This window comes from Oncorhynchus mykiss, chromosome 30 (genome assembly GCF_013265735.2).
Source record: "Oncorhynchus mykiss isolate Arlee chromosome 30, USDA_OmykA_1.1, whole genome shotgun sequence".
Classification (NCBI taxonomy): Eukaryota; Metazoa; Chordata; class Actinopteri; order Salmoniformes; family Salmonidae; genus Oncorhynchus; species Oncorhynchus mykiss.
In genome coordinates this window covers 31,277,146-31,294,363 of record NC_050570.1, presented here as the reverse complement: position 1 = coordinate 31,294,363, position 17,218 = coordinate 31,277,146, and the positions used below count along the sequence as shown (strand labels likewise).

The window sequence follows — 17,218 nt, the reverse complement described above, 5'->3', positions numbered from 1 at the left end:
ACAGGATCGTGTTTTAATGAGCATCAGCAGTCAACATGTTAGTGAGGAAATAGAAAGGTTGTAAAAGTCTTTAGAGATTTATTGACCGACCCTTGACCTTTCCCCTCCGGTTGGTAAGTGGTCCATCTGAAAGTAACGTCTCTGACATCTAGTCAATGTCACAGCAACCCTAACCACACAACTGTCCTGTTATCCCCTGCTTCATGTCAACATGTGCTCATTGAGACAGCACTGAGAGCTTGTTTTAAAAAGTAAACACATTAAATAATCACATTGTTGCTGGAAATGTAATCTACTTGAACTGTCATGAAGTATTGGAGTAGAGTGACAATTAATTTATGCCACATAACTATTACAAGCATTATTAGTCATTTGTAACACTAATTAAGCCTTCACTAATTCTAACTACTTCTAATTACTGTAAGAATACAGTAGCTCTCACTGGTGGTAGCAATTCAGGGTGACATTTTCCATAATACTATCACACCCACACCCAAACATGTATCTACTACAGTAGCTATCAGGTCTACTGTAAATCTAATCTACAGACTATTCTTTGAGGTCTGAATCTGTCCACTGTCAGTTGCTTTATGATTATATCAGTATTTTGTCCAAGGGAGAAGAGGCACACTTGTGTTATATCTTATCCTATTAAAAAAATCTGTTGTGGCTACTCCAGTATACTATTGGCAACTTCTTCAAGTTTGTAGATCTATTTGAAGATCATGATAGTAGCTTATTTCTGTATTTTCGTCTGTATCTTTTAAAACATATATATATATATATATATATATATATATATAGTATACAGTTGAAGTCGGAAGTTTACATACACCTTAGCCAAATACATTTAATATCAGTTTTTCACAATTCCTGACATTTAATCCTAGTAAAAATTCCCTGTTAAATGACAGTTAGGATCACCACTTTATTTTAAGAATGTGAAATGTCAGAGTAATAGTAGAGAGAATGATTTATTTACGCATGTATTTCTTTCATCACATTCCCAGTGGGTCAGAAGTTTACATACACTATATTAGTATTTGGAAGCAAAGCCTTTAAATTGTTAAACTTTTGTCAAACGTTTCAGGGAGCCTTCCACAAGCTTCCCACAATAAGTTGGGGGAATTTTGGCCCATTCCTCCTGACAGAGCTGGTGTAAGTGAGTCAGGTTTGTAGACCTCCTCGCTCGCACACGTTTTTTCAGTTCTGCCCACAAATGTTCTATAGGCTTGAGGTCAGGGCTTTGTGATGGCCACTCCAATACCTTGACTTTGTTGTCCTTAATCCATTTTGCCACAACTTTGGAAGTATGCTTGGGGTCATTGTCCATTTGGAAAACCCTTTTGCGACCAAACTTTAACTTCCTGACTGATGTCTTGAGATGTTGCTTCAATATATCCACATAATTTTGCTTCCTGATGATGCCATCTATTTTGTGAAGTGCACCAGTCCCTCCTGCAGCAAAGCACCCCCACAACATGATGCTGCCACCCCCGGGCTTCATTGTTGGGATGGTGTTCTTCGGCTTGCAAGCCTCCCCCTTTTTCCTCCAAACATAACGATGATCATTATGGCCAAACAGTTCTATTTTTGTTTCATCAAACCAGAGGACATCTCTCCAAAAAGTACGATCTTTGTCCCCATGTGCAGCTGCAAACCGTAGTCTGGCTTTTTAATGGCAGTTTTGAAGCAGAGGTTTCTTCCTTTCTGAGCGGCCTTTAAGGTTATGTCGATATAGGACTCGTTTTACCTTGGATATAGATACTTTTGTACCTGTTTCGTCCAGCATCTTCACAAGGTCCTTTGCTGTTGTTCTGGAATTGATTTGCACTTTTCCCACCAAAGTACATTTATCTCTAGGAGACAGAACGCGTCTCCTTCCTGAGCGGTATGACGGCTGCGTGGTCCCATGGTGTTTATACTTGCGTACTATTGTTTGTACAGATAAACGTGGTACCTTCAGGCATTTGAAAATTGCTACCAATTATGAACCAGACTTGTGGTGGTCTAAAAAAAAATTCTGAGGTCTTGGCTGATTTCTTTTGATTTTCCCATGATGTCATGCAAAGAGGCACTGAGTTTGAAGGTAGGCCTTGAAATACATCCACAGGTACACCTCCAATTGACTCAAATGATGTCAATTAGCCTATCAGAAGCTTCTAAGGCCATGATATCATTTTCTGGAATTTTCCAAGCTGTTTAAAGGCACAGTCAACTTAGTGTATGTAAACTTCTGACCCACTGGAATTGTGATACAGTGAATTATAAGTGAAACAATCTTTCTGTAAACAATTGTTGGACAAATTACTTGTGTCGTACACAAAGTAGTTGTCTTACTTGCCAAAACTATAGTTTGTTAACAAGAAATTTGTGGTTGAAAAACGAGTTTTAATGACTCCAACCTAAGTGTATGTAAACTTCTGAACTTCAACTCTATATATGTTTATTTCAAAACCTTATTTTCAGTGTCTTTACACCCCACATAAAATTGTAAGACTATTTGTAAGTTAATGTACCATATGTGTGTGCTGCTGAGAGAAAAATCTAAATATTATATAAGTAATTTAACCTGGCAACTTTTTTTTATTTAAATAACATACATTTTACAAAAAAAAAGTACAACTTTAATCAGTATAGGCCTATAAAATGTCACCCTGGTCATAGACTCACTGAATAATTGTTTTTAAAAAAAGAAGGCTGATCCATTTCACTCATTTTGGGAGATGACAATTTAATTTATATTAATTCGCCTAATTAATTGATAATGTCCCATACATATACAAGTTATAATTAGCTAGTGGAGTTTCTTTTTAAATAAACATGTGAGAGTCTTTTGATGAGTAGGCCTATTTGTCATCTGAAGCTGAGCCAATTTATACCGGAGGGATTGAAGCAGAAATATAATTTTTTGAATGGAGCGCTGATTTATGAAAAATGATCTTACTTTTCTACCTCAGTAGAACAATACTCTACTGTAATGCAAATGATTAAATGCATAATTTGTCATTTGTCCCTGCATGTAAAGTGTGATATTTGCTGACCAGATGCTGATCAACTGGAAGTGAGTCAATAGAATAGATACATAATATATACATCATTTTCCATTCTTCATCGGCCTACACTCTTCTGTCAAATAAATGGTTAAAGGCAACATTTGTCATTTCAACCGTCTGACCCTGCCACTTTGCTTGGTATAGGCTACTGAGGGGGCTGGGGAAATGTAAACCTTCTCAACAATGATAACGAAACACTGTGGATTATGATATGGTGAAACAGTTAAAAGGTTGTACTCAAATGATACATATTAAGGCTAGTGTGTCTATTATTTAAAGGACCATTGAACAGGACATTTGACAGATTGTGCAGTCAAAACGTCAACCAACATTTGAAACAATATTGACAACATACTGTTATAAAAAAAATAAAAAATATATGATAATCTTTAGACTTATATCATGCATTTAAACGGTTTGTTTTAGTTAGTTGGCCTGGCTTTGGTAGGCCTTGCTGGCCTGGAGTGATTGACCCCTAATGTGGCTTGTCTCCATATAAATGCTGCAACTGGCCCATGCAAAAGACTTCAGATCGGCAGTGGACTGGAGTGACAGCTTCGATGCAGAGCAGCGAGATAATCAATGCGGTGCAAGCTATTATTTCACTGTCCCATCATCGACAATCCGCTGAGGCTAATAAGATGATACCCTAACTGGTAGCATTCAATGTATTTGTTCCTGCAGCGCCCTTAACCCTAATAATGCGATTGATTGTTGCCGTTTCAATTAGTTGGCTGTTAATGAACATGCAATGTTCCCTTCAACGGATTGACTGACATGTTTTACCATCGCTTTGGTCGTCTGTAGTGATTTGTACTTTAGAGAAAGAAAGGTAAATAGAATAATACATTGCTTATGGATTGTTCTTTTCCCACATGGTGGTTGATTTAAATAGGCCACGTGAAAAACCCGTGAACTAGACCTATGTGTTCTAGATCGTTCGTATTCTAATAATGTTGCCTAAATCAATACACACCACAACATAACCTTGTGTTTGCCATACTGTTATCCATTTTGGACTTACTTATATACTCAAATCAAGTTCAACTTGAACAAGTAAAAATTTATTTTGGCTAATGATAATGTTCTTGTTTGTTTTTTCACTTGTATCCTGTATACACCGAGTTTACAAAACATTAAGAACATCTTCTTTTTCCATGACACAGACTGACCAGGGGAATGCAGGTAAAAGATATGATCCCTTATTGATGTCACTTGTTAAATCCACTTTAATCAGTGTAGATGAGGGTGATGAGACAGGTTAAAGAATGATTTTTAAGCCTTGAGACAACTTAGTCATGGATTGTGAATGTGTGATCTTCAGAGGGTGAATGGGCAAAACACAACAGTTAAGTGCCTTTGAATGGGGCATGGTAGTAGGTGCAGGCACACCGTGTCAAGAGCTGCAACGCTGCTGGGTTTTTCAGGCTGAACAGTTTCCCGTGTGTATCAAGAATGGTCCATCACCCAAAGGAGATCCAGCCAATTTGACACAACTGTTGGAAGCATTGGAGTCAACATGGGTCAGCATTTCTGTGGACATCAACAAATCCTAGCATAAAAGTTTCGTTAATTCGTTAACATTTGATTTATTATTTTAGAAATTAGAAATCCTCCTGACATATAGCAAACCTTTATTAGGCAACGAAACGGTGCATTATTAGCCCATTGTGCATAATAATCTGGTATATTTGTCGCCGCCTTGTGACGAAATTCGTTTAATCAAGCCTGAGCTGTCTGCGGCGCATAAGAGGAGCACATTCCAAAAGAGCCCCTCTCAAGGACTCACTTTTTGATATTCTATCTAATCAAAATCGGTGTAAATATGACATTTTACTTTCTACATCTTGCCATTTTATTTGATAAATCTCGTAACCCTGTCATGGTAAATCATTGTGAATTCCACCATTGTTAAATGTAAATAGTTTCAAAATGTATGCTGTGGCCAGCAACAAAATAGCATATAGGCCTACTGAGAAACTGAATACAACAATACAGAATACGTAGCCTGTTATGGCGCTTGGATTGTATATAAATGGCTACAAATATTGAACATGTTAACGAGAGCTTATTTTCCAACGATGTCCATTTTGTCGATATCTTGTTTGTGTCAGTGAACAACATTAGCTGAGTTCCATCGAGCCCCGTCTTTGCCGTTGTCGATAATATTCATAAACCGAGCAATTCATCAACTCCCCCAAAGTTTAAGCCGTTTCAGGGATGAAATGAATAAATGTATTATATTAATAATTCATTAATAAATACATTAATATATATTTTTGCTTTTCATTAATATTTGTAACAGTGTAATTTCTAAGTGTTAAAAAGTAGGCCTATGAACTCTCCATATCGTCGTTAACCCAAACACACAACATATCACATTTTAGCTTCGAATTTAGGCCTTAGTAACAAAGTTCATATCAGACTTTGGTAAAATGAACAAACAAAAACAAGTCAAATCAATTATATTCACTGTTCTCGTTATCAATGCATTTAATTTGAAGTCGGACAACAAATATCAAAGTACTACAAACCTAATGATGAGTCCCACGCTGGTCTGTCAGTGGAACCCTGCCCGAGCACCAAATCACAGCGTGATCAGTTGCAGAATAGTGTTTAACCGGTCTGGTAGCGCCGCGGCCAGCTCGGGAAAACACAACCACCATCACCACACTACAAACATGCTGCAAAGTGAGAGAGAAAGAGAGAAAGGGAGAGAGAGAAAGAGAGAGAGAGAGAGAGAGCGAGAGAGAGAATCTGCAGGCGAAAAAACGCCAGTGTTGACGTCTCGTCGTCAGACCCAGGTGTAACATGTGTCGCTCTAGCTAGCAGGATACATACCAGAATAAGAATTTCAGGAATCTTTTAGAGCACAAACAGAGCACAATAGAACCGACAAAAAAATATACAGAGCATGTACGTTGTCAAGGGAACTAATTCCAAAAAGGAATATATAACGTTCCCGCTCCGTCCTTCAATTCCACATCAGAAAGTAGTGTAATTATAATATCTTTGATCGTTCATTAGCATTTCATAATTACTGTACTAATTAGAGTGGAGAACTGTGTGCTGTCATGACAGTTACCACTCCTCCCATTTACAAGCACATGTATGTATCGCGCTAGGTCTTATCACTATTTCTCTGTCTCCATTCACATCCCTGCAATGTATTGCCACTGGTATAATCCACATTGTTTGCTTAGGTGTAAGGTTTGGGATTATAGAAAACCTAGCAATACAATACTCATTTGATGAAATAAGATTAAACTTAATCTGGAAAATAGTCTACACCAAAATATTCACCCCATAATTTCCCTCAAGTTATGAGCTATACTGTTAGAAAAGTCTGACACAAAAATACAACCATGCGTTCGTTCTACACTCTTAGAAAAGTGTTCGAGTTATATGAGTTATATGAAAATAGTTAAACGCTTGCTTCATATATGGCACCCCTTAAGGTTCAATATATAACCGGAATTGGTTCCATATAGAACCCTATATGGAACCCAAGGGTTCTAAATGGAACCAATGCTGGTTCTGTGAACAAGAACCCCTGGGGTTCTGATCAAATAACCCTAAAAATGGGTTCTACAGTATATTGAGCCTCTATCTAGAACCTTTTTTTCTTAGAGTGTAAGATTTTATGAGCCTGTCTAGATTCTATGAGCCTGTCTCATGCATTCCATGTCACGGAAATAAACCATTGACATATTAGACATGTCATGAATGTTATTTAGCAGACAGATATAGCAATAGCTATTTCGATAGGGTTGTAGACATTGTTGCATTTTGCAATTATGTAGCTGGAAAAAAATATAGTGTATCGCTTTTAGTTAGATTTTTTTGGGTTGTTATTAATAAAAACAAATCAACTCGTGCAAATACTGTGTAAAAACACATACTAACGCAAATTAATTTCCAGTGCTGCATTTTATTTCCTTTCTATTCAACACTCCATTTTAAACACAGCAATTTCGGTTTTTATTTTTCTGCTTACACGAGGAAGGCTTATGCCAAGGCATAGTCGAATAAGCATGGCTCAAAAGATCATCCAGAATTCAATGGCTGGCTCGAGATTGTCAAGATAAAGAAACAACTCCCTGATTGGTGAGGTGCGGGGGCCGTCACGCTGTAACCAATGACAGGAGAGGAAGAGGAAAACGCGGAGAGTGTTATGATAAAGTAGAAAATATTAGTTCCCTCACCGTGGCCGTGACGTCAGTATAGGAAGTAATTGTAGAGCAACACTAGAACGATTACAAGCAAAAGGGGAGCGTGATGTTGAGGAGTTAGCCGTACGAATCTCCACACCACAACTTTGAGAGAAAGTTCATTACCCATAACAAAGGACGTGGACTACACAGACAGACCCACTGGTCTCCAGATTTACTATTGAATGTAGCAACATATTCTTGGACCGTATTTTTATATAAAACGTGGATTTCGCTGTTGTTTATTTTCCTGACCATTTCTTAAATTCGTTTGACTTTTAGGAGGACATGTGTCTCTGTTAATGTTCTCTTATAGTTTTCGTTTAGTTTTTAATTGTAAGGAGGATACAATTTAATGTTGTTATGAAGACTTAAATCCCCGTATTTATTTCCTTTTCTTACTATGGAATCCTCCAGCGGATCGAACTTTGGAATAGACACTATTTTATCCAACGCTACTAATTCTGTTAACACCGCGCTAATGAACGGAGATTTCCGCCTCGGCGACAGCAGGACAGCGGATTTCAGCCGGAGCCAGGCCACCCCGTCCCCGTCATGTTCGGACATAGACACAGTGGGAACGGCCCCCTCTTCCCCCATCTCGGTCACCATGGAGCACGCCGAGCCGCATCTGCTCCAAGACAGCCTACCACATCACCACCACCACCACCACCACCACCACAACCAACCAGGGAGTTTGCAACTATCGCCCCAGCCGCAGCAGCTAGGGGCCGGGGCCGCCTGTGCCCCCAGGACTGCCACCTCTTCGTTTTTAATCAAAGACATTTTAGGCGACAGCAAACCCCTGGCAGCGTGCGCACCTTACAGCACCAGCGTACAGTCACCCCATCACACCCCCAAACCTGAGAATGCCAGGGACAGTGGGGACGGCTTCAGGCCGAAGTTGGAACAAGATGAAAACAGGAGCAAGTTGGACAAAAGAGACGATATGGAAATGAAATGCAACGGTAAGTGAATATTTAGGTTACACTTAGACCTATATGGAAATGTTTTGTATGCTTTTTTATGGTTTAGTTATTGGATGGCGTAAGTGAGCTTTTCAGTGTACTTATAAACGTGTACTTTATTGGGTAGGCTGTCATAGTCGGCTAATGGTGTGCAGAATACATACAAAGCTCACATACAAAGCCTATTTGTGTTGAATTTTCTGTGCCTAAAAAAAGTTGAAAGTATCCTAGCCTATATAAAAATGTTATTGGAAAATAACCACCAAATTGAATAGGTCAATTGCGTCAATAGGCATAATAATTCAACAATAATAGTAACAAGAAGAACACCTTTGTTCGTCATATATTTTACGCACATGGAAATTCTAATTCACATGATAATGCTATTTAGTAGGCTTCTTTGGTCGGTATAGTTATTTTTAAACTCAAACACAGTGTACAGTACAGGCTAACTGCCTTGAATGTAGACCACCTTGTGTATATGTTTCAAAGGCTGTCTTATTAGACAATGATATTAAAGGGTTGATTTTCAGTTGCCCTTTTTTATTAGCATAACAGAATCGAAAACAGATGTAAGGCTGGCGCGAGATGTTCCCGGTGCGCGAGCCTCCCTTGTGTGTCAATTAGAGAGATTATTGTTCTTCCTAGAGGGCGGATCACGAGCGCTGCAGAAACTGCTACAAATAGAGATGGATTGACATATCGATTTCCCAGTTTTACTGCTAAAAACTTAAGTTGACAAATACAGTCCGGATTTCTTATTGGCCGTAGATTTTTTTATTTTTTTTGCTGGCTGGCTGGCTGGCTGGTTGTCTGACAAATGCAGTACTTCAGCTTCAACTCGGTTGCTCAGCTTTATAAAATACTATTGTAACAGGTTCAAAGTTTAAAAGCAACTGTTTATTTCAATTTATTTATATTTTTCAATTTATTTATATTTTTCAAAACATATTTTGACCTTATTTTAGCTCAGAACTGATAGGACACGTATTTGTTGCAAATTTATTTTCATTGGACTATAGGCTTGAATTAGGCCTAAATAAAAACTAAAATTATTATCCACTTATAATTTTTCCCATTCAGGAACAAAAGAAGAGAATGAACGGGAAATTTCAAGTAGCAGAGATAGTCCTCAATCACGGTCAAAAAAACCTCGTAAGGCACGGACGGCCTTTTCAGACCATCAACTCAACCAACTCGAGCGAAGCTTCGAGCGCCAAAAATACCTCAGCGTGCAGGATCGCATGGACCTCGCGGCAGCACTCAACCTGACCGACACACAGGTGAAAACCTGGTACCAAAACCGACGGTATGTCACACCTATTATAAAACATAATTCATTATCTTCACAATGTTTTTGTTTTTAAATAATCTCTGTTATTATTAGGCTATTATTATGAGCTTATTTTTGTTTATTATTAGGCTAGTTTTTATTGGTGGTGATGTTATTTACATGAATATAGCCTACTAATAATAATGTTATATCATTATAATAACTGTAGTAATGTAAGCCTATATTAACACGATGTAAGTGCTGTGCAGTATGTGCTGTTTTTTAGTTAACTTCGTTAGACTGGAATATAATTAATAGGAGTTGGCCTGTGGATGATGTGCAGTTAGGTGTATTTTTTTGTATTAGGCTTTTGTTGCCTTTAAATGCAGGCCCATAACCTGCATGGATTTCAGACAATTAGGACTACTGAACAGATAGAATCGAATAGAATGCAATACAGTACAATAGAATAACTTTAGAACAGATCAAGAGGAATAGTTAAACAGGTCTAATCAAAATGGTTGCCATGGACCTAGACACATAAGGATATTTATTTACAAGATTAACCCACACAGTTTTATTACGTGGTATTGGTTATTGAAATACACATCCCCCTGGGGTTATAAAAGTATGTCCGAACAGTCGCTACATGATGTTGACAATGCACAATTTGCCTCTCCGGCATCAGTGTTAAGATTTCCCCAAATGTCAGCCAAGATTAGTGTTAACAGCGCCGGCCCCCATATAGTAGCCAAAATAAATACAGACACAGCACAATATAATGACGAAATATGGTTTGACTGCAATCATTTTATAATCCTGCGGTTTTATTTCTCGTTCAATATAGCCGATAGTAACACAACGCCTACGTTTTTATACATTATTGTATAGGCCTAATTAGGCTATAGCCTACCATCTTAAAGTTAGCCTGCCAATGTTTACAGTGCTCTTGGTGAGGCCTAGAGAGAAGGATCAAGTGAGGGAATAATGATCTGAAATTAATCTATGATCTTATAGACTAAATATAGGCACTGTGCACTTGAAAAAGCCTAACTTTTCTTGGATGTGTCCTTTGCCTAGGCTAATTAAAGGCATAATCACCGATTCATGCTGCAAATAATTAGATCTTACCAATTAAGGGTCCGTTTGGGGAATTCTCAGAGTCTGAACCAGTTAAATAATTGATTTGTTGTATTTTGATCTGATTTCAGAACGAAGTGGAAAAGACAGACAGCGGTCGGATTAGAGCTACTGGCTGAAGCCGGAAATTATTCCGCTTTACAAAGAATGTTTCCGTCGCCCTATTTCTACCACCCGAGCTTGTTGGGCACCATGGACAGCACAACAGCAGCCGCAGCAGCCGCAGCAATGTACAGCAGTATGTACCGGACTCCGCAGCAACCACATCCCGGTCTCCAGAGGCCTCTTGTCCCGAGAGTACTCATCCATGGCCTTGGGCCTGGGGGCCAACCGGCATTGAACCCGCTGGGTAACGGCATGCCCGGCACGCAGCATCAGCGGTAGATACAACAACAAGACGATTCCATAAAAACAGTTTTAACCTGGTCTACATGTGATGTGACTAACTGCGCTGAACAAACGATGAAAAATACATTTGAAAAAAAAAAACAATATATAAAATACAACTTTACAGAAGAAGTAAAAGGATGTAATATTGAATATGACTGAGAGCCAGCATCGAGTCGAGGCCATGACAGAAAAAGGACTGTTCATATGTCTGATTGATTGTTTGTTTAGTTTTTTTGTACAAATACACTTATACTAGCAAATAAACTTATAAAGTTTATTAGATGGAGAGAAAGGGTTGAATAAAGACGGAATGATACTAAAATGATTCTTCTCGGATACTTCTATGTGAAAGACGTCGGGGCAGTCAGCCTGACCTTCATTGTCATCCAAACATTCAAAACGCCATGTGACATTAATATATCTGCAGGCTGAAAGCGTAGGCCTATGGGGTTAATACGAGATACCAAGACAAACATTTGTTTACATTCTGATAATGTGCAGTCAATTAGTTTAAAAGAGGCCTAGCATACCCATACAACACGATAGCTCTTAAAATAACCTATGTAGCGCGATTTATAAAGATAATAGGTCTGTCTATATGTATTGTTTAAGTAGCCTACATAACCAAATATCAGGCGTGGGGGGGTTAATCTGAAATCTTCATCTCGAATGCCCGGATTTCAAGTTTTACAACGTATATATTTCCAAAATAAATGTATTTCCTATAAATTTAAAATCACCTATAGATTCAACGTTAGGACTAGGCCTACATGTTTATTTAATCGAACATGATTTAATCGGTAATGCAAATAGGACTTTCTTTAGATTACTTTTCACTCTATCATGTGACCGCATTCATTTGGCGAGAACTGTAGTCTCCCCTCGGTCGCCTATATGCATATGCAGCAGGCAGCTCTCTCTATGTGATGGTGAGAATGAATGGTTTGATTAGATGCTGGGTTGGTACCCTGGGAATCGGGAAGGTGGTCTTCGCGCAGCAGCTGTTCTATGCGAGCACAACGCTCGAGACTAGCGCACCCGACAGACAGCAAGCGCGAGGCATCTCAGCGTGAGAGATTAAAAAGTGCACTGACATTAAAACTAAAGAAAAAAAATGTAAACAAACAACACATCACTGGAAATGTTATATTGTTCGTTGTCCATATTTTGGCATCCGTTGATTTCTAAGTGAAAACAGAACATTTATTAAAATTTATTGAAGAAAAAAAGGACAATATTAGTCTAGACCTAGTTAAACCAGACTCAGATAGGCCTTTATGCTTATGGTAGCCTAATAAGCGAAACCTTTTGACTTATTAGGGCCATAGAGGACAGGGATTTACAACAAGATATAAACAGGTAGGCCTATCAGGGCTATTGCCCAAAACATCAAAGCCATTTAAAAAAAAAAAAAAACATTTATCAGCTGGCCTACAGGACATTTGCGCCTATCTCGGGTCTTGTATACTCTTATTATTTTATATTTGGGACAACGTGTATGTTTGCTATCGGTGACAGAGATTTTAAAAAATACCACGTGGGACAATAATTAAATGAACATTAGAATAGTAATTTTTTTTTAAAGTATAATCACATCCCCCAGAGAATAGTGGCGAGGGGCCGCTTTCAAGTGAATTGACTCTCGGATGGAAGCGCCTTGGGGCACGTTTGTTTGGGCTTCCCTAATTGGTGAATCGTTTGCTGATTACCGTGTTATTAAATTCCTGTTCTAGCCAAGTTGACCTTTGCTGGTCTCGACAGTGACAAGGGAACGCTAGGCTGCTTTATGTAGGCTATAGCCCAATTGTAGTTTCCTCACAGTTTAGCAACGTAATAAGAAAATAACCTGGACTATTGTCTTTATTAGGCTATACGTGACTGTCCCAATGAAATTTAAACTGTAAAACAAAAGGTAGCTCTTGAAAAAAGAACGAAAATAAATATAAAACGACGATGGCTCAAATATAGGGATTATGTGTCCCTTAAACAAATAATTTGTTCTCATATTTCCTGCAGCGTTATTTGCATATGCATTAATTGGTATTCACAACAGAGACTGCAGAGCCGGTCATTGGTGAATTTCAACACAAGAATTGTCAGACATTCTTCCCATTTGAGGATAGAAAAGCGGATAGTTCAGTGGTCCACCATTATATTGCCTAATTAAAAGTTAGCAAACAGATAAAACAATGTATGCTCACCCAGGCGAGGGACCAAGGAGGTATTCACACGAACACTGTATGGCAAATCAGATTTGTATTGATGCACACCATCATTATTTATATTGCAACATTTTGATGAGTAAGGCTAGTATTAGGGTATACATTTTCTTTTTCGTATAATTAAAAAATAAAATAAAATAAGAAAACTTAGGCTATTAGGAAGAAATAGCCTAAATGCCATCGAATTGCACGATGCGCAAAATCATGTTTTTTTTTTTTTTTTTTTTTTACCATTAGGACTGATTGGTAATTAGAAAACAAATGAACTTGACTAAATGTGATCTGCTTTTACATTAGCTGTCTGCTCATCAGCAGTATTGCACACATGTCCAATTTAGCAACAATAAGGAGGCATTTTATCGTATGCATGGCTTCTAAACATTATTTATTTATTGCTCTGGGCAAAGGATGGGTGCGCCATTCCAATTCATTAATAATAAGCCATTCAACCGCTATGTGAATTACTAGGCAGTGGCCCCTCATGTTCAAACGACTATAGCCGTGGCCCCCTTTCTTATACCGGATCGTTTCAGATGACCCCAACAATGGCAAAAATATTCAACATTTACAACAAATAGAAAGAAATCATAAAGTCAACCACCTATGCTGGCCCAACTAAAATATAAATCAATGTTGATTAAAATTCTAATTTTTGAATATTTTTTTTTAAATTTAAAAAACAGGCCTACCAATTTGCACCATGATTTGAGATCAAAATCACTGTCCGTGAGTGTGTCGTGCAGACAAAATATTTAAAGCTAGAATCCTTAATTGAAAGAACAACACAACGGCTCCCCTCGTGTGTTTTGGTAAAAAGCTGAGGGATGGGCCTGGAGAAATGTAACCACTCTCAAATTCAAACAGAATGCAATGGATGCAAGGACTGACCATCCATGATATCTCAACTATAGTTTCAACCATGTTTTGAGGCTATACAGTGTTTGTCTACATTTACATTGTTTACAAACATTGAAGTAAAAAAAACTTGTATTTTGGGTTCTGATGGGGTACGACAGTTAAACTAAGCATTTACAAGTTCTATTTTTCAAGAATCAATGGCTAGGCCTATATATCATCCATGTATATGTAGTAACTAGGATTCTAGCTTTAAAGCTTGCAGAATAAAATTAACCAGCCGAAGTTCCCTGTATTGTAAAAAAAAAAAGCTTCAAAGATCAAACTGTAAATTCAACTTTTGCATGGCTCAAGCAGATATGCTTTTGTCGGTTTTGTGTTATTATTTAGCTAAATACATTGCACTCTATAGGCAGAACACGCATATGAAATAAGGCTGCACGGGTCATTGTAGGACAAACAGCACGTCCTTGCATATTGATACCAATTATGATATCCCCAGAAATTTTCTGAGTATTACCTGATTTATAACCTTGGCAATTCTGTCCATGCAGCTTTTGATAAAGGTATGGTAGCCTATACTATTTTCTCGAGCACTTATTATTGACAATACCAAGCGGTTGGTTGGTTGGAGAAGGCGACGGGAAGGGGTATTAACAATAAAACGAAGATGTTCAGGCCTTTCATTGCCATGACACACATTAGCCAGAACAGAACAGAAGGGCTTCAGAGGGCTGGTTTGTTCTCGTTGCCTCGAGGAACCAACTGTGTTGGCCCTCTTTAATCGCTGCTGCATTTTCCAACTGATGTAATGGCTGCGATATCTTAGTCATTATCTTAATGAGGTAACACTTACACTCTCCTCGGCCCTCTCATTACTACGCCACTTGCGTCTCTCTCTTAACACGAATATCACCAGATCGTTTTTATCCCAAACAATAAAAACACTTCTACAGTAATTATGCGCCCGAAACGTGCGAGGGGACTTGGTTGGCTCTTGGATGGTGGCTTGGTTGGCTTTGGCTTTTACGCGCACAGTTGCACAAACAGAGAGGCGGGATGGGTGGTGTATTTTACGCATTTGGGTATCCTCCCTTAATTATCATTGGTTGGATCCTTAAACTTGTCCCGTGATGATGGCTGGGTGTCAAAGTGATAATTTGCAAGATGGTGGGTTGTCAAGATGTGCGTTTTCAAAGCTTGTGAATTTGAGAAAACAGTAATAAGGTTAAAATCATGCAAAATGCGAATTGGGATTGTGCAGAAGCTGTGATTGTGGGCAGGCGTTGTGGTGCAGGACCTGTCGCATACACTCAAACCACACAATTACTGCTAGAGGCGTGAAATGAACCAATATTGTCCCTATTAATAATTCAAAAATGCACTATTGTGTATACGTAGCATAGCCTATATAACCACGTGAGCCAATAATCTGAATTTTGTAGGATATATAATTTGAAATAGTATTTAGGCCGGGGAGGGAATTTTAAAACTTGTTCAACAAGTGCAGTTGACATTGGCCAACACCAGACATACCATAGCCTTGTGTTTGCTTTTCCATTGCTCATCTATGATATTAACAATATGTATATTTTCATAAACTCTGTCATTGTCAAATTGTGCCAGACGATGCGTTTTTTTGTAAGATAAATAGTCAAAAACAATTATTTGAACAACTTTACAATTCAACCCAAGAGTCAGATATGAATATAGGATTCACTAGGAACAGCGGAATATCTACTGTATACCTGGGCCTCGTTTCCCATGGCCTTCGTAACTTGAAGATCATCTTGGAATTATTACTCAAATGTAAACCATCGCACATCTACGAGTGATCCAAACCATTCATAAAGCAGCCAAAGTGCATCATTAAATTATTATTTTTCCATTCCACGGCACTTTATTCACAGAATATCTACGCAAAACTCAAGACGTTTAGGCTATCTGTCTGACTCTGACTGCCGATAACTCCAGAACACGTTGACTACAAATACAAAGTTGCCAAAGTAGGCTAATAGCAATTGTTACAAACAGGTGAAAGATAAAATTATGCTTAAAATTAAAACCGAGATGACTGCGTTGAAAGGTATCCTACATTGGCTACATGGGCCTACAGTGCCTTCAGAAAGTATTCATACCCCTTGACTTATTCCACATTTTGTTGTGTTACCTAAATTCAAAATGGATTAAATAGATTTTCTTTCTCAACCATCTACACACAATAACACATAATGAGAATGTGTGAACATGGTTGAAGAACATGCAGCAAATGTATTGAAAAGTAAATAAATATCTAATTTACATAAGTATTCACACCCCTGAGTCAAAACTTTGTAGAAGCACCTTTGGCAGTGATTATAGCTGTGAGTCTTTTTTGCATAAGTCTTTATGAGCTTTCCACATCTGGATTGTGCAATATTTTCCCACTATTCTTTTCAGCATTCTTCACGCTCTGTCAAATTTGGTTGTTGATCATTGCTAGACAACCATTTTCAGGTCTTGCCATAGATTTTCGAGTAGAACATTCAGTCTTCTTGGTAAGCAACTCAGTGTAGATATGGCCTTGTGTTTTATGTTATTGTCCTGCTGAAAGGGGAATTCATTTCCCAGTGTCTGGTGGAAAGCAGACTGAACCATGTTTTACTATAGGATTTTGCCTGTGCTGAGCTCCATTTTGTTTATTTTTTATCCTGAGAAACTCAGTTCTCAGTGATTACAAGCATACCCATAACATGATGCAGCCACCACCATGCTTGAAAATATGGAGTTTGGTACTCAGTAATGTGTTGTATTGGATTTGCCCCAAACATGACACTTTGTGTAAATACTTTCTGAAGGCTGTTTCAATCATATCAAAGTCAATTTCATGTTCAATCAATTGAGTTTTATTTTGTGACAATGGCGAATGTCTGTAATTGTTGGCTCAATGTGTTTCATGATGTGTGGCACCATGCAAGGATGTGCCCAATCTGTGATTTAGTGCATTATTATTGGGTAAGCATAATAAGCTGCCGTCAGCTTTGTTCAATTAGGCCGATGTGAGATAAACGGCCTGACTTTGATTAAGCTGCAGCTAATACGAATTGACAAGCAAGTATGGTAA

General features: G+C 38.2%; 1 protein-coding gene across 1 annotated transcript; it reads left to right on the top strand.

Annotated features, from left to right (window-relative positions):
* The first annotated feature begins 7,276 nt into the window (after nucleotides 1-7,276).
* Nucleotides 7,277-11,360, top strand: LOC110521709 (barH-like 2 homeobox protein). The gene is made up of 3 exons (XM_021599501.2): nucleotides 7,277-8,235; nucleotides 9,319-9,544; nucleotides 10,720-11,360. The coding sequence occupies exons 1-3, from the start codon at nucleotides 7,671-7,673 to the stop codon at nucleotides 11,030-11,032; spliced, it is 1,104 nt and encodes a 367-aa protein (XP_021455176.2). The 5' UTR covers nucleotides 7,277-7,670; the 3' UTR covers nucleotides 11,033-11,360.
* The last annotated feature ends 5,858 nt before the right edge of the window (nucleotides 11,361-17,218 follow it).